Here is an 18,515-nt window from a genome sequence, read left to right on the forward strand (position 1 = left end):
CAGTCCAGACCTGAAAGTTTGGCTGTTAGCAGCTTGGCTTTACTTTACTCCAAAGGGCTCCCACCTTTTTTTACTATGAGAGGTACTCTTTTTTCCTTATTAATGACATTTCATGTTCAGTTTCTGAAAAAAATCCTCCTGCTATTCTAATCTTCTACATAAACTTTTCAGTTGTTAGATCATGACTCCTCTCTCCCTGTCCTCCTTACATTTCCTATCTCTGTCTTCTCTTTTTGGTAAAGCTAGAAGAGATCAGTAATGGTTTGATTTAATGAACATCAGGAATTCATCTACACAAAACAGTTGAAATACAATTTAAACCTTGGAAGCTAACTCACAGTGATTGATTGAAATGAACATACAGGCTAGCAGGTAAAATAATATTATGAATACAAGTTTTCCATGACCAGAGGGTATTCCTTGACATAATGCCTATGGGACAGAGTTGTGTGTAGATTGTGATACAACTATGAAGGAGGCAGCTGCTCTCACAGATGGCCATTACATCAATAAATCTAAGCTGTCTTTGATTCCTATTAGTCAGCATGTCAAGAACGTGACAATAACGTAGTTGATGACATTTATGAAACTTGAGAACAATAAACAATCCTTGCCATAGGGAGTTAAAAAATTCTCTTGCATTGTCCTTCCCATTCCATTATGCTCATATCAGCCTAGCTCATTTTAGCTCATTGTTTTCAAAAGAGTCTCTTCAGTTTAGTTTGTGTATATGTTTTGGTTTTGTAATTTGTAGAATCTTGTCTCTGTTAGTGTCATTTTTCTTAGTTATCTTTGTTTTATCACTTTGTTCCAATCAAGTAATAACTAGAGTTGTTTTAGTGATTCTTCTTATGTTATAATATGCTCGTTATAAGTTATTTTGATCATATACCTAAACTTTTCTGAACCCAAATCCACATGACTATGATCACAAAAGTTCCAGTAAACCAACGCAAAAAAACATTCATTCTGCGACATCACATTAAGAGAAAATGTGTGTGCAAGAAGAAATGTTATGAAGATTTTTTTAAAGTTCTTTTTCTTTAATGTATGTTCTCTTCCTGAGCAGACAATATGGTACCCATCACTATATGCAGCCCATCATAATATCAAGACACGTTGACAGAGCTCAATGTAGGGGTTGTATAGATTAATAAATTGACTAATACATGCTGTGGAAAGCAATGAGATTTTCCTTTGGACTGATTAAACCAATGCCATACTGATTAAATTAGAAGATTTTAATGACATTCACTCATTCTTTGTGTGTTTCTTTTTTTACTATAGTAATGATGGCTTGTTGAGAAATTTTTTTGAATGATCTGTGGACTAGTAAAATCACTAGTGCAAATATTGCCTATGAAACTACCACAAGTGGAGAAACCTAAAACCTAAAATTTAGAGGTGTTTACTGCCCTTCTCTGGTTTCAGTCTCACCCCTCAGCAGGGATGGGATGCCAGCTGCTCAATGGCATGTCCAGACCAATTTTTGAATTAAGGAGGTTGAAATATTTTACATATCAGATATAGTTTCGATTGGTTTAGTTAAACCACAAAATTTCATTTTAGGTTAGCAAGCTAAATCTGGAGTTAGTGTGGTTGCAGCTTCTGATTCCGTCAAAGCTCCTGCTTCTGACATGGTTCCTTTAGCCTCTAACTGAGGCCCTGAGCGGCCCCACCTTCAGTCTTCCTGCCCACCTCCCATGATCTTTGTTTCAGGCCTTCCCTAGTGTCACACTTTGAAGCCAGGTCCAGATCATGAATCCTGCCTCTTGTCCTCATTTCTTACAACTGGATATTAGTCTTAATTTCATACTCCGAAAACACTTTTTGTTCTAATAAAATTGTCATTTAGACCACATTAGTAACAAAAACATGACAGCATGCAAGACATTCACAACTCAATTTTGTTTTTATTTACAGTCTATAATGCACTTTATTATGATAATAACCACAAAATCAGATTATTAATAATTTCTGAACATTTCATTAGTGTTGAGAAATGAAATGAACTTCCTTGGCTACCTTAATACTTTAGTAACCAATTAACGGCTCTAACACAATACTTAGAATTAAGAATGTTCTTTATACTAATATGAACTGCAATCAACTTCGTTTAAACAAAATGAATATTTAGAAAATCAACAATGACAGCACTTAAAAAAAGGCCAGGAGAGCCATGACAAAGTAGAGGCATAAACAGAGAAAAGACGGGAAAAAAAAAAAAAAAATATATATATATATATATATATATATAATATATATATATAAATACAGTAATACACAAGCAATGTTTTTAATTACCAATGATGTTCATCAAACCCTTGTCCAAAACAAGGCAAAAATAGACACGCTTCAACTATAATGGCACGGTTACCAGATTCAGCTTGATTCCAATATACCTTACACTGCTACTCTTTCCCTGTAATAAAATAACTGGCTGGTGCGATTAAGTAAGGGGGGGGGGGGGGCAAATATGCATAGCAAATTGAACTCCTAGTACTGGAATTGGGACCAGCTGTTTTTTATAAACATAAGAAGGTCCACAGATTTGATTCCTCCTCATTTTAAAGGTAAAGTGAATAGGGACCATTGTAAGTATGCAGCAGCAACCAATTGCCAGTAAGGCTTAAAATGTTAGAGTTAAACTTGTGAGGATTTAAACAAGCCATTGAGAAAATGTTAGGTGAAGGAAGTCAAATGTATTTAATAGTTAGTTTTAAATTGTTTAAAGATATTGAGTATTTTTTGAGTATTTTAAATGATTGTTTCTACACATACAGTGATTTTGTATTTTGACAACCTGCTTGCTACGTCACATCTGCTGACTACACACATTCTAATGCTGTTCATTTTAAAATACAAAATGGTGTAAAGAAAAATAATCCAATTAATCAATGGCCTAATAGGCCATTGCAGGAGGAACCATTAAACCATCTGAACAGGGAGATTTTAAAGGGAGTTTCCAGAAGTTCTGAAGCCTATGAATGGGAATCCCAGCTTAAGTTCTTGTCCCTTAAGCTTCTTTACATGCCCACATTCTAAAACATATTATTCAGTAACTATTTAAAAAACCAACATAATATGGTCCAGTAAATTCCCACTGGCAAGTCTGCGAACATTAAAGGTTTAGATGGAAAAAAATGATGAAAAAATATCTTTATTAAAATAAAATAAATCCTTGAGTGCTCAAAAGTAAAATCAGTCATTATTAGAAATTAAATGTTACAATTCTGTAAGATGCAACCTCTGTGAGTAAAATGCCTACATGCCTAGCAAGGAATCTGTCACTTCTTTTGACTTTGGAATGTAGCCATGAAACTCCACATGCATCTGCATCCAAAAAAGGAACCACAGGCTTCTATGGAAGCATGTAGGAGACATGAGAGTTATTAATAGGCTTTAAATGATTATAATTAGTTAACATTACATTTATCCACATGTAGCACCATTTTAGTGACAAAAAATGTGTTTAACTTTGCATTAATGAATTGCATTAAGAATTAAGTTAATTGAATTAATAATGCCTTAAAAATACATCAACATTACTAATAATATTCAAAGATGTCAAAGCAATAACTGTTTTTGTTATTTTCTGTACAGATACCACACACATAGACTTTAATTAAATTACATACAGATCACAATGAACAGAATAAATACAAATATGTTAATTTAACTAGAAATGTAAGAAAAGTTTGTGACTGTGAATGGCTGAGACTTTAAAATAAATCATGAAGTCTGAGCTTGCCTTTAATGGATTTTGCTTAGTGAGCACAGTGTCCACAATATAAGGGTGAGAGCAGCTGCAAGGGCTGCAGAGGAGACCTGAGAAGTTCCAGTCTGTGGTAAGTGTCTGTACTGCCTGTCACTGAAATCTTTCAGGGCTTGTTTATTTGGATAATAAATGCAAACTTAGAGTAACTGTATGAACTTCATTCATTTCAAGGGCTGTGGAAATTTCATCTGGTCTCAGGCAGGAAACAAACGTAAGATATATTTGGTTTCTTTTATTAATATTAATTAGGTTATATTCAGAGCATGAGTGAAATGTCTTAGTGTTTCCAGTTTTTACTTTTAGGAATAAGATAATCTATAATAGATTTTATGAGGGGTAAAGGGTGCACCTTCAGTACCTTTATTTAGGGAACATGTTCCATGTTCCAGTGTAGCCTGCACCCTATTTTGACGCTTGGCTTCATGTTTTATTTTATTTCTATAAACATAACCAAACAGCAGAAATTTGCATTTTTCTTCGGGAAAGTGAATAAAGGTGTACCTTTAAAATTTACTTAATGTACACATTTAATTGTGAGACTGCTGAGGGTACATTTACATTGTTTGTACTTGGAAAAACTTGCACCTTTTTTCTGTCAGTGTAGATATGCAATGCAATGTTTGTAATACTGAGGAGATTAACGAATACATGATGAAGTAATTAGAGGAATACTTTGAGACTCAAGTCTAGAATACAGAATAACTGTAGTTTAACACTAAGTTAATATAGTATTTGAATTATTTAAAATGCAGTGCATGTAAAATTCACATGATATCAAGAACAAAAAAAAAAAGATCTGATGCATTTTGCAGTTCATCATTTGCTTTTGACATACACATGCACTTAAAGTAAAGGCTCGTCACAGGAATGTACATTTTAGAATGTAATGAAGTTGTCAGGTTAAGTGTAATTTTTGAATCCTCTTCTGTTCAGTAAGCTGCCACCATGAGTACGGACGCAGAGATGGCCGTTTATGGCAAAGCTGCCATTTACCTCCGTAAGCCTGAGAAGGAGAGAATTGAGGCTCAAAGCAGGCCTTTTGATGCAAAGACTGCTTGCTATGTAGCTGATCAAAAAGAGCTGTACCTTAAGGCTACAATCAAGAGCAGAGATGGTGGCAAAGTCACTGTTGAAGTGCTCACTACCAAGGAGGTGAGAATTAATACCGTAATGTAACTTATTCTGACGTTAGATCTCCTAATTTCTGTCTAAACTAAACATATACCATATCATTCTCTAACAGGAGAGAACAGTTAAGGAGGATGACGTCAGCCCCATGAATCCTCCAAAGTTTGACAAGATTGAGGACATGGCCATGATGACCCATCTCAATGAAGCCTCTGTGCTATATAACCTCAAAGAGCGTTATGCAGCATGGATGATCTATGTAAGTTATAACAAACAGCATGACTTCACAGGCCAGGGACAAAACAGCTGATTTTTATATGACAGTGCTTCAAAGTGAAGAAATCCTGTGATGACAATTTCTTATAACTATTAACAATGTGAATTCACATCTGCTTCAGACCTACTCTGGATTGTTCTGCGCTACTGTGAATCCCTACAAGTGGCTCCCAGTGTATGATGCAGAAGTGGTGGCTGCCTACAGAGGCAAAAAACGCATGGAGGCCCCACCCCACATCTTCTCTGTCTCTGACAATGCCTATCAGTTCATGCTTACTGGTAAGATATAACATACCATAAGTTCTGATCAAGATAGCTCTGAAAAGAAAACAAATTCTACATATATGGAATGTGACACATTACTATATTTTTATCTAACAGACAGGGAGAACCAGTCTGTCCTGATTACGTAAGTATCTATGAAAATTTACAATTACGTGAGCAGCAGTTTTGTTTTTGAGCAATACTAATCTGTTTATCATCTCACGTAAACCAGTGGAGAATCTGGTGCTGGAAAGACTGTGAACACTAAACGTGTCATCCAGTACTTTGCCACCGTTGCAGTGCAGGGTGAGAAGAAAAAGGAGACTGCTGGCAAAATGCAGGTATAAACTGAGCTGCTTTTTATTTTTTATATTGCCAAATATATTCCAGTAAAGTTCGTATCAAGGTAGACACAATTTTGCTTGGGACAAAAATATTAACCGTTTATAATATCCTGACTTACTTCAGTAAAAGAACATTACTGACATAATAAAAACATATCTAAGAAAAAGTTTCAAGTCTTCTACCTGAATAAAAACCTCCAAAGCACTGGCTTATAATTAAGTTTTTGGGTTCTAGGGATCTCTTGAGGACCAGATCATTGCTGCCAACCCTCTGCTTGAGGCCTATGGTAATGCCAAGACTGTGAGAAATGACAACTCCTCTCGTTTTGTAAGTTCAGTTCTATTGGGTTTGAAGAGATTTGATTTAATTAAATCACTACCTAAAATGTACTTATTGCAAACTGAAAAAGTATTTAGACATTTTTAGTATAGATTCTTTGGTGATGCTAAAAACATTTATTTTCTTTTAAAAAGGGTAAATTCATTAGAATTCACTTCGGCACAAGTGGCAAACTGGCTAGTGCTGACATTGAAACTTGTAAGTATAAGGATTTATTTTTGGAATTCATGTTGTATTTTGATAATAAGATGGTAACATGAGCACATTTTCTAAACAGATCTGCTGGAGAAGTCTAGAGTAACATTCCAGCTTTCAGATGAGAGAGGCTACCACATCTTCTACCAGATGATGACCAACCATAAGCCTGAGCTGATCGGTAAGAACATTTTCAGAATGTTATCGTTTTCCCATTTTTTGGCCCAACCTCTCTGTGACTCAGCTTAAAATGCATTTCTTGTTTCACAGAAATGACTCTTATCACCACCAATCCCTATGACTTCCCCATGTGCAGTCAGGGTCAGATCACAGTGGCAAGCATTGATGACAAGGAGGAGCTGGTTGCCACAGATGTAAGAGGCTCTTGAACTGAAATGAGAATTCCTAAATTTGTACTTAATTTGATGCTAATGTTGATCTTCGTGGTTTAGACGGCTATTGACATTCTGGGCTTCAGTAATGAGGAGAAGATGAGCATTTATAAATTTACTGGAGCTGTTCTCCATCATGGTAACATGAAGTTCAAGCAGAAGCAGCGTGAGGAGCAAGCTGAGCCAGATGGCACAGAAGGTGAGGCTGTAATTCTGCATTTTTTTTTTTTGTTAAAAACATATGAATGCCTTTGTTATTGTGATCAGCTGAACACAGGTACTTACTGTGTGTAATTTTGCTGCTTTTAACAGAGGCTGATAAAGTTGCCTATCTTCTGGGCTTAAACTCAGCTGATATGCTGAAGGCTTTATGCTACCCTAGAGTAAAGGTCGGAAATGAGTTTGTGACAAAGGGCCAGACTGTGCCACAGGTAATATTCACATTTGCTACAATTGGATAACGTCTTAAATTCTGTTATACATTACTAAAATAAATTACATTTTACATTTACTCTTCTTTTAGGTGTACAATGCCGTGAGTGCCTTAGCCAAATCCATCTATGAGAGAATGTTCTTGTGGATGGTCGTACGTATCAACCAGATGCTGGACACAAAACAAGCTAGACAGTTCTTCATTGGTGTGCTGGACATCGCTGGATTTGAAATCTTTGATGTATGTAATATTTTTGCTAATCTAATCACTAAGAAAACTTGATGAAATGAGGTTGACCATTGACTCAGTTTTATTTTATTTCTTTCTAGTTCAACAGCATGGAGCAGCTGTGCATCAACTTCACCAATGAGAAGCTGCAGCAATTCTTCAACCACCACATGTTTGTCCTGGAGCAAGAAGAATACAAAAAGGAGGGTATCGTTTGGGAGTTCATTGACTTCGGCATGGACTTGGCTGCTTGCATTGAGCTCATTGAGAAAGTAAGTAGAACATATACATTCATTCTTACAGGTGAAACTACATCTGATTTCCATTCAAGCAAATGCATTTTCTTCAATGACATTTTGTCTGCAAACAGCCCATGGGTATCTTCTCCATCCTTGAAGAAGAGTGCATGTTCCCCAAGGCAACAGACACCAGCTTCAAGAACAAGCTCTACGATCAGCATCTTGGAAAGTGCAATGCTTTCCAGAAGCCCAAGCCTGCCAAAGGCAAAGCTGAAGCTCACTTTTCTCTGGTTCATTATGCTGGTACTGTGGACTACAACATCGCTGGCTGGCTGGACAAGAACAAGGACCCACTGAACGAGTCTGTCGTGCAGCTGTACCAGAAGTCTTCAGTTAAACTGCTGGCTACCCTCTACCCACCTGTTGTTGAAGGTAATTTCATTTTATTCATAAGAATACTCACTAAAATATTAGTTGCCTGATAAAAAATTATGCGCATTACTTTGTGTACTCATTTTTTCAGAGACTGGCAAGAAGGGAGGCAAGAAGAAGGGTGGTTCAATGCAGACTGTCTCCTCACAGTTTAGGGTACGTTATAGTTACAGGTCATCACAAAAAGCAGTTCTATTAATATGCAATTGCCATTGGAGCAGATGTGCACTATCTTAACCAATGAGAAAATGAATGCCAATAATGTATTCACTCTACAGGAGAACTTGGGCAAGCTTATGACCAACTTGAGGAGCACTCATCCCCACTTTGTGCGCTGCCTGATTCCTAACGAGTCTAAAACTCCAGGTAAACATCATCACTTAAAGCTGAACTAAGAGGGATGTTTCATTTCATATGAATATTTACTGAAATTGTTTTGTATAGGTCTCATGGAGAACTTCCTGGTTATCCATCAGCTGAGATGTAACGGTGTGCTGGAGGGTATCAGAATTTGCAGAAAAGGTTTCCCCAGCAGAATCCTCTATGGGGACTTCAAACAAAGGTAAAAAAAATATGTGAAAAAAAAACTGTACGGCTGTTGCTTTCATTTCTCATAAAAATGAGTTAAAACCTGATTTTTTACAGATACAAAGTGCTGAATGCTAGTGTCATCCCAGAGGGTCAGTTTATTGACAACAAGAAGGCCTGTGAGAAGCTTCTAGGATCCATTGATATCGACCATGACCAGTATAGATTTGGACACACTAAGGTGAATACTCACCTGTAAAAAAAAAGTTAAAAGACCTTGCATACAATATCCAGTAGGGCATTTAGGGTAGTAATTCCTTTCTCTTCAATTCAGGTGTTCTTCAAAGCTGGCCTGCTGGGTACTCTTGAAGAGATGCGAGATGAGAAACTGGCTGCTCTGGTCACAATGACTCAGGCTGTTTGCCGTGGTTACCTCATGAGAAGAGAGTTTGTTAAGATGATGGAGAGGAGGTATTTTAAAAAGACACCTGTGATCTTTTTACACATTTAACAGAAAATCTGAAAGTTAACTGAATGTCAGTAGAAGTTCTAACACAATACATGCGGTTTCCCATGGTGGACTCTACCTTCAACAGTCAGTAGAACAGTGGCAGAATGAAGTGTTTTTTTTTATTACCCAGGGAGTCCATTTATACCATCCAGTACAACATCCGCTCATTCATGAATGTCAAACACTGGCCATGGATGAAGGTGTACTACAAGATAAAGCCTCTCCTGAAGAGTGCTGAAACTGAGAAGGAGCTGGCCACCATGAAAGAAGACTTTACAAAATGCAAGGAAGACTTGGCCAAAGCTGAGGCCAAAAAGAAGGAGCTTGAGGAGAAGATGGTGTCTCTGCTTCAAGAGAAGAATGACCTGCAACTTCAAGTGGCATCTGTAAATATTTTTTTCTAAAAGACCTAATAAAACTATAAATTGTCCAAGCATGATTATTAAAGTTTTGAATCTGCTCTGTAGCTAACCATTTCTTTTTCACTAATTATTTTGCTGTAAATAGGAAGCTGAAAATCTTTCAGATGCTGAGGAGAGATGTGAGGGTCTGATAAAGAGCAAAATTCAGCTTGAAGCTAAACTCAAAGAAACAACTGAGAGATTGGAGGATGAAGAAGAAATCAATGCTGAGCTGACTGCCAAAAAGAGGAAACTGGAGGACGAGTGCTCTGAGCTCAAGAAGGACATTGATGACCTGGAGCTTACCTTGGCTAAAGTGGAGAAGGAGAAACATGCCACTGAAAACAAAGTCAGTACTGTTTACTAGATGGCAAAGAATTAACCGTTCTCAAATCTGATTTCACTTTAAATCATTTTCTAACAATGCATTAATTCAAAAATTGTAGGTCAAGAACCTCACAGAGGAGATGGCAGCTCAAGATGAGAGCATTGCTAAACTCACAAAGGAGAAGAAAGCCCTCCAAGAGGCACACCAGCAAACTCTTGATGATCTCCAGGCAGAGGAGGACAAAGTCAACACTCTGACAAAGTCTAAAACTAAGCTTGAGCAACAAGTGGATGATGTGAGTTACATGACACAGTCATCAAACTGGACTACTCACACGTTAATTCTGTTTAATGCTAAGCAAATGCTGTGTTTGTACAGCTGGAGGGCTCTCTTGAGCAAGAAAAGAAGCTCCGTATGGACCTGGAGAGAGCCAAGAGAAAGCTTGAGGGTGACCTGAAACTGGCTCAAGAATCCATCATGGACCTGGAGAATGACAAACAGCAATCTGACGAGAAGTTAAAAAAGTAATTCAAAACGCAAATTATAAACAACTCCATCCTGGTTATCAAAATGTATTTAAAATTACTTAAATGCTTAATACATTACGTATTTAAATAATTTTCATTTTTCTTACTTATCATTAAAATATTTGTATGCATTGTATAACAATGTTTCTGTTAAATTCTCTCAGGAAAGACTTTGAAATTAGCCAGTTTCTTAGCAAGATTGAGGATGAGCAATCTCTGGGTGCTCAGCTTCAGAAGAAGATCAAGGAACTTCAGGTAATAATACATTCTTTTTGTGATAATGACAACTGGGAGAGATTTTTTTATTAACAATTTATAACAATTGTAGTCTAATAAATAACATTTGTGGGTTGCTTTATAGGCCCGTATTGAGGAGCTAGAGGAAGAGATTGAGGCTGAGCGTGCTGCTCGTGCCAAGGTTGAGAAGCAGAGAGCTGATCTCTCCAGAGAACTCGAGGAGATCAGTGAGAGGCTTGAGGAGGCTGGAGGAGCAACTGCTGCTCAGATTGAGATGAACAAGAAGCGTGAGGCTGAGTTCCAGAAGCTGCGTCGCGATCTTGAAGAGGCCACCCTGCAGCATGAAGCGACTGCTGCTGCCCTGCGCAAGAAGCAGGCAGACAGCGTTGCTGAGCTTGGAGAACAAATCGACAACCTCCAGCGTGTCAAGCAGAAGCTTGAGAAAGAAAAGAGTGAATATAAAATGGAGATTGATGATCTCTCCAGCAACATGGAGGCTGTTGCTAAAGCCAAGGTCTGTGTTGAGCACTGAAAAACACAAAATAAATGAATAACATTAAAAAACACACATGGTTAGTATATTCCGAGAGTGGCATTAAAACAGTAATCATTTTTTAATTGACAGGCAAATCTTGAGAAAATGTGCAGAACCCTTGAGGATCAACTAAGTGAAATCAAGACCAAAAATGATGAGAATCTGCGCCAAATTAATGACCTCAGTGCTCAGAAGGCCAGGCTCCAGACTGAAAATGGTAACTGAGCTTTCAGTGATACACGTCATAATACATTAGCATTTATTGCCATACCTGCCATAGTCACTCATTTTGAAGTTCTTTATACCCAGATTACTAAGTAACATATAATGTTTATAGTTTTTATGGAGATAACTGAACATCACATATTTTCAATGCTCCGCAGGTGAGTTTGGACGCCAGCTAGAAGAGAAGGAGTCTTTGATTTCTCAGCTGACCAGAGGCAAACAAGCTTTCACTCAACAAATTGATGAACTGAAGAGACAGATTGAAGAAGAAGTTAAGGTAACAATGTCATCAAATAGTACCTCATGAAGCAGATCTCAAATTAATTAATGGCTCAAAGAAACATTGCCTTTTGTGCTTCACAGGCAAAGAACGCCTTGGCCCATGGATTGCAGTCTGCTCGTCATGACTGTGACCTCCTCAGGGAGCAGTTTGAAGAGGAGCAGGAAGCTAAGGCTGAGCTTCAACGTTCAATGTCAAAGGCCAACAGTGAGGTTGCACAGTGGAGGTCTAAATATGAAACTGATGCCATCCAGCGCACTGAGGAGCTTGAGGAGGCAAAGTAGGGGCAAAGGAGGCTATCGTGATTGACACTAGATATTCACAACATTAAAATGAATACAAAGTCGAGTCTGAAATGAAATGTAATTTTTAACAGGAAGAAGCTGGCACAGCGTCTGCAGGAGGCTGAGGAGCAAATTGAGGCTGTGAACTCCAAGTGTGCCTCTTTGGAAAAGACCAAGCAGAGACTCCAGGGTGAGGTAGAGGACCTCATGATTGATGTGGAAAGAGCCAATGCCTTGGCTTCCAACCTTGACAAGAAGCAGAGGAACTTTGACAAGGTAAACTGTCTGAGTAATTTAGTGACACATAGTCTACTCATATTGCTTGAACAATAGCCTTTATGAAATGAGGATCGCATATCTACTAAAGGTGCTGGCAGAATGGAAGCAGAAGTATGAGGAAGGCCAGGCAGAGCTGGAGGGAGCCCAGAAGGAGGCTCGTGCTCTCAGCACTGAACTCTTCAAGATGAAGAACTCTTACGAGGAAGCTCTTGACCAACTGGAGACCCTCAAGAGAGAAAACAAGAATCTGCAACGTATGTTCCAGTGCTCCTGTGACACACACACACACACACATACACATACACATATATATATTTTCTAAAACGATTATCCTTCTGGGTCGCAGGGGGAACTGGAGCCTATCCCAGCGGATGCTCCTGTGATATTTATTAATAATTTTAAAAAAAGGATGTAGTAGAAACTAGAAACATTTTGTTAGAAATATATTCATGTTTATTTCAAACTACACTATGATTTGCTATTGTTGCAGAGGAGATCTCAGACCTGACTGAACAGATTGGTGAGACTGGAAAGAGCATTCATGAGCTGGAGAAGGCCAAGAAGGCAGTAGAGACTGAGAAGGCAGAGATTCAGACTGCCCTGGAAGAGGCTGAGGTAAAATAGAATAATAAGATTCTGATGTTTAATCTGCTTTTCTTATGTTAACATTTTTGTAAAAATGATTCTTCATTTTATCTATGAAAACTGATCATTACTCTCTTACAGGGTACTCTAGAACATGAGGAGTCCAAGATTCTTCGTGTCCAGCTTGAGCTCAACCAGGTCAAGAGTGAGATTGACAGGAAGCTTGCAGAGAAAGATGAGGAAATTGAGCAGATCAAGAGGAACAGCCAGAGGGTAACTGAGTCCATGCAAAGCACTCTGGACTCTGAGGTCAGGAGCAGGAATGATGCTCTGAGGATTAAGAAGAAGATGGAGGGAGATCTCAATGAGATGGAGATTCAGCTGAGCCATGCCAATAGGCAGGCTGCCGAGGCTCAGAAACAACTGAGGAATGTGCAGGGACAACTCAAGGTAAAAGCCCTTTTCAGTCACAGTTCACAGAACCTTTGTCTGATGAGCCTTATATAATTTGCTGACTGTCCACATTAACTTTAATACATAGGTTTCAAGAAACTATCATGGCCCATGACTGAAATGCAATGTCCTATGCACTATGATAACAGATATGCTATTTTTTGGTGATTTGTCACAGTGTAGTTTTAGTTGACAGTATGCTTCCACAGTCAATTCATACATGTGAATGGTGTTTTCAGTAGAGCTCAATGCAATATGTTGATAAACATTGCAAATTCTACTGTTTTCTGATACATAGGATGCCCAACTGCATCTTGATGATGCTCTGAGAGGACAAGAAGACATGAAGGAACAGGTGGCCATGGTGGAGCGCAGGAACACTCTGATGTTGGCAGAGATTGAAGAGCTCAGAGCTGCTCTGGAGCAGACAGAGAGAGGTCGCAAGGTGGCCGAGCAAGAACTGGTGGATGCCAGTGAGCGTGTTGGACTGCTGCACTCCCAGGTACTAAAACTGTGGCTTTTTATAAAACTAAGAAATGAACATATCTAATCTAGATCATTAGTAATTTCTTACATTATTTCTCACAGAACACAAGTCTGCTGAACACCAAGAAGAAGCTTGAGGCTGACCTTGTTCAAGTTCAAAGTGAGGTTGACGACACTGTGCAGGAAGCAAGAAATGCAGAGGAGAAGGCCAAGAAAGCAATCACTGATGTGAGTGCTTGACTTAATTAACCCTTCAAAAAGTTTTAATGCACACACCTATCACCTAAGAATATCTCAGCCAGGCTGCATTGAAGGCCTGTAGTTACTGAATAATAAACCTTAGTATGTAACAAGCCTGGGATTTTAAAAGGTTAATTAGTCTTCAGTTGTATTAGTTTTATGAAGTACTCCAAAACCTAGATCTCAAAAATTTATTTGATTTCTCAGGCTGCCATGATGGCAGAAGAGCTCAAAAAGGAGCAGGACACCAGCGCTCACCTGGAGAGGATGAAGAAGAACCTTGAGGTCACAGTCAAGGACCTGCAGCACCGCCTGGATGAGGCTGAGAATCTGGCCATGAAAGGAGGAAAGAAACAACTCCAGAAATTGGAGTCCAGGGTAAGTCATACTCAGAAGCTAAAGTTTACTGAACACTTGGCTACAGTATCTGAACTTCAAAGAGGGGGTCATTTCCATTGGAATCATTGCCACTGATGTTAGTTTCACTATACACACTTTAAAGATTTTTTCATGTATGAACACTTCCAGGTTCGTGAGCTGGAGGCTGAAGTTGAGGGTGAACAGAGAAGGGGAGCTGATGCTGTTAAGGGTGTCCGCAAATATGAAAGAAGAGTGAAGGAACTCACCTACCAAGTATGTACAAATTCCGTCCATTTCAAAACATGAAAGTAATGTTTACACCAAAACTATAAACTAAATAAAATAATTATGTGATTTGTAGACTGAGGAGGACAAGAAGAATGTCAACAGGCTACAGGATCTGGTTGACAAGCTGCAGCTGAAGGTCAAAGCTTACAAGAGACAAGCTGAGGAAGCGGTGAGTCAAACATATTAGAACAGGACATAATGGCTTTGATAAACTATTTAGAGCACCACCTTAAAAAATACCACAATAACATTGCAAACATTCCATAATTGCACATTCAGGAGGAACAAGCCAATGCCCACCTGTCCAAGCTCAGGAAGGTGCAGCATGACCTGGAGGAGGCTGAGGAGCGAGCTGACATTGCTGAGTCTCAGGTCAACAAGCTCAGAGCCAAGAGCCGTGATTCTGGAAAGGTCAGTAAAGAAAACAATTCACTCATCGAAGCACACAGAAATATTTAATTATCCAACACATACTTATCAAATATATGTTGCTTCATAAGAAGCAAAACATTTGAGTTAACAAATGCTTTCTCTCTTCCCCAGGCCAAAGAAGAGTAAATCAGCTTGATTCTGCTGTGGTTATACAATATGACTACGTAGCAGCACCAGTCTTTTGTTCAATTTCTGTTAAATAAACCTGTATATAGCAGCATCAACCTGTGTGTCTGAGTCATTCATATAGAAAACCACAGCATATACCAATTGAGTATCTAGGCTAAAGTGAGCTTCTTGGTTTTTTTTTTTTTTTTTTTAGACAAATGCATTGTTCCATGACTAAAGTGCCCTTACATAAAGCTTGTAGTAATATACATAACTCAATTTGTTGAGACTGTCCTATACAAACATTCATGTACAATCATATGAAATAGTACTAAATGTTATCTGAAACTAAATTATTATATTCAATTTAAACTAAATTATTATCTTCAACAACTATACTTGTCTGTCAATTTGCAGGTTTTTTATATATTCAAATCAGTAAGATGACTCATTTCTCATTTTCATTTTTTACGGTCCACAATCAAATCTATTTGCCAGACATCAGTGATGCAAGATTTAACAAGGACACCAGATGTAAGTGATGCAAATCACCACTCATTAAACTGTGAAGCACAAAAATCTGAGTGTAAGGTTTACAGGTCCATTTTTCCTTTTTTATAGCTCTGACTAAACTGATTCTACTTTCTATTCTATTCTGATTCTACTTTTAAATTTGTTTTATTTCATGATTTTAGCTGCTAATGTTGACATTCTGAGCTTTATTTTTTACATTACATGCACACCTGTCTTAAAATTTAGAATTGTCAGTGGATATTCGTTAATATATCAATGATGTGACATCAATTGTGACACTCACTCTCCTTATCTTACTACTATACCTGTCGGTCAATTTGCAGGTTTTTCACTGCGAATAGGGCAGCCCACTGCTCTGGACAAGTGTGCTTGCTGCCCCCTAGTGTGTGTTCATTAGTGTGAAACTTCCCTATTGCAGGAGTATCAAGGGTCAATCTTGAATAGTCCCATCCTATACTGTCAAAGGCCTTCTCTGAGTCTAAAACAACAAAAGCTTCTGAAATCTGCAAGTTATCACATTATATAATATACACTGTATTGCCAAAAGTATTCACTCATCTACCTTCACATTCATGATAGGGTTGAGGTCAGTCAAGTTCTTCCACACCAAACTTGCTCATCCATGTCTTTATGGACCTTGCTTTGTACACTGGAGCACAGTCATGTTGAAGCAGGAAGGGGCCGTCCCCAAACTGTTCCCACAAAGTTGGGAGCATGAAATTGTCGAAAATCTTTTGGTGCTGAAGCATTAAAAGTTCCTTTCACTGAAACTCCTAAAAATTAACCCCACACCATAATCCCAACTCCACCAAATTTTACACTTGGCACAATGCAGTCAGACTGTAATGGGGAGCGAGGTAGCGGACGCATGCGTGGAGGTAAGCGACTTTTATTGAGGGAAAATCCAGGGTCATAGAGCCAATACGGAGAAATCGTGGGGCAAACATGACAAAACCAGACTATAACCAACGGTACAAACACGACGAGCAAACATCGAACCAATACATCAAACAAAGACCGATACACTCAAACAGGGCAAGGACAAAGAACAGCAAAGACAAAGTGCAAACACAGGGCTTAAGTAACAAAGGGAAAACGAGGGACAGGTGAAAACAATCAGGGGCGGAGTAACCAAACAAGGGGCAGGACTCCAAAACCAAAACAAACACACATGGACAGGACTGGGAGGGGCCAATCGTGACACAGACAAGTACCATTCTCCTGGCAACCGCCAAACCCAGAGTCATCCATCAGATTTCCATATGGAGAAGCACGATTCATCACTCCAGAAACACGTCTCTACTCCACTCCAGTGGCAGTGCTTTACACCACTGCATTCGACGCTTTGCATTGCACTCTCTACACTTTTCTTGAGCTAATCTCAAGGCCACATGAAGTTTGGAAGTCTATAGCAATTGACTCTCCAGAAAGTTGCTCACCTCTGCACACTATGCGCCTGTCATTTTACATGACTTACTACTTCGTGGCTGAGTTGCTGTTGTTCCCAATCGCTTCCACTTTGTTATAATACCATTGACAGTTGACTGTGGAATATTTAGTAGTGAGGAAATTTCACAACTGGACTTGTTGCACAGGTGTCCTATCACGCTAACATGCTCCTGAGAGCGACCCATTCTTTCACAAATGTTTGTAGACGCAGTCTGCATGCCTAGGTGTTTGGTTTTATACACCTGTGGCGATGGAAGTGATTGGAAGACCCTGAATTCAATTATATGGATGGATGACTTAATACTTTTGGAAATGTAGTGTATTTAAAAGTCTACAGATGTTACAAAATAAAACTCTGATATATTGGTCCTCTGATATAATAAATGGGAAGAGAGTCTCAATGCATTTGGTCAGAATCTTATAGGTTATCAGAATAGAATTTTGTGCTCATTACAAAGCAAACTGATGGGAAGATATGAGCTGCAAAGCATGGGATCTTTATCCTTCTTTATCATAAGTGGAATAGCGGCCTGTGTCAAGGAAGGGGGCAAACCCCTTCTCAGGGACTCATTAAATACCTCCAGCAAGAGTAAAGACAGTTGGTTGTCAAATTTAAGAACTCCATTCCAAACCCATCTGGTCCTGGGGATTTACAGCTACTTAAAGATCTAATAGCTCTAATAACCCTTGTCCTAACCCTAATCCTAACTCTGGTCCTAAATTTAACCTTTGTCCCAATACTAACCAACAAAATGAATCTTAAACTCAACCCAAAATCTAACCCCAACCCTAACCGTGATCCTAAATTTAACTTTTGTCCTAACCCTAACCCTGATCCTGAATTTAACCCTTGTCCTAACCCTAACCTGTCCTAAACCTTCTCCAAACCTTAACTTTCCTCTACACTTCAACCCAAAACCTAATCCTAACCCCAATTTTAATCTCAAAGTCAACCCCAAACCCAATCTGAACCTTAACTTTGGTCCTAAATTTAATCTTTGTTATAAATATAACCCTAACTCTACTCTTAAGTTTTATTCTTGTCCTAATCCAAACCCTAACTTTCCATTACAATTCAACCCAAAACATAATTCTAGCCCTAACTTTAATCTCAACCTCAAGCCAAAAGATAATTCTACCTCAATCTGTAGTCCTAAATTTAACCGTTGTCATAACCCAAGCCTTAACTCTGGTCATAAATTGAACCTTTGTCCTAACCCTAACTTTCCCCTACAATTCAACCCAAAATTTTCTCCAAACCTTAACTTTCCTCTACACTTCAACCCAAAACCTAATCCTAACATTAATTTTTAATCTCAACCTCAACCCAAAACCTAATCTGAATCTTAACTTTGGTCCTAAATGTAACCTTTGATATAACTTTAACACTAACTAT

General features: G+C 38.5%; 1 protein-coding gene across 1 annotated transcript; it reads left to right on the forward strand.

Annotated features, from left to right (window-relative positions):
- The first annotated feature begins 4,723 nt into the window (after nucleotides 1-4,723).
- On the forward strand, nucleotides 4,724-15,246 carry LOC119262240 (myosin heavy chain, fast skeletal muscle-like). Its single transcript, XM_037533375.1, has 39 exons — nucleotides 4,724-4,930; nucleotides 5,022-5,165; nucleotides 5,305-5,461; nucleotides 5,564-5,591; nucleotides 5,679-5,787; nucleotides 6,026-6,118; nucleotides 6,265-6,328; nucleotides 6,408-6,506; nucleotides 6,596-6,699; nucleotides 6,778-6,916; nucleotides 7,030-7,148; nucleotides 7,241-7,390; nucleotides 7,480-7,650; nucleotides 7,749-8,049; nucleotides 8,141-8,205; nucleotides 8,328-8,415; nucleotides 8,494-8,611; nucleotides 8,695-8,818; nucleotides 8,912-9,048; nucleotides 9,219-9,474; nucleotides 9,596-9,838; nucleotides 9,936-10,112; nucleotides 10,196-10,341; nucleotides 10,509-10,599; nucleotides 10,706-11,095; nucleotides 11,207-11,333; nucleotides 11,500-11,618; nucleotides 11,705-11,901; nucleotides 11,998-12,181; nucleotides 12,273-12,438; nucleotides 12,675-12,799; nucleotides 12,911-13,219; nucleotides 13,521-13,724; nucleotides 13,811-13,936; nucleotides 14,156-14,326; nucleotides 14,477-14,581; nucleotides 14,670-14,765; nucleotides 14,876-15,007; nucleotides 15,140-15,246. The coding sequence occupies exons 1-39, from the start codon at nucleotides 4,724-4,726 to the stop codon at nucleotides 15,152-15,154; spliced, it is 5,796 nt and encodes a 1,931-aa protein (XP_037389272.1). The 3' UTR covers nucleotides 15,155-15,246.
- Nucleotides 15,247-18,515: the final 3,269 nt, after the last annotated feature.

Source organism: Pygocentrus nattereri, chromosome 23 (assembly GCF_015220715.1).
Source record: "Pygocentrus nattereri isolate fPygNat1 chromosome 23, fPygNat1.pri, whole genome shotgun sequence".
Lineage (NCBI taxonomy): Eukaryota > Metazoa > Chordata > Actinopteri > Characiformes > Serrasalmidae > Pygocentrus > Pygocentrus nattereri.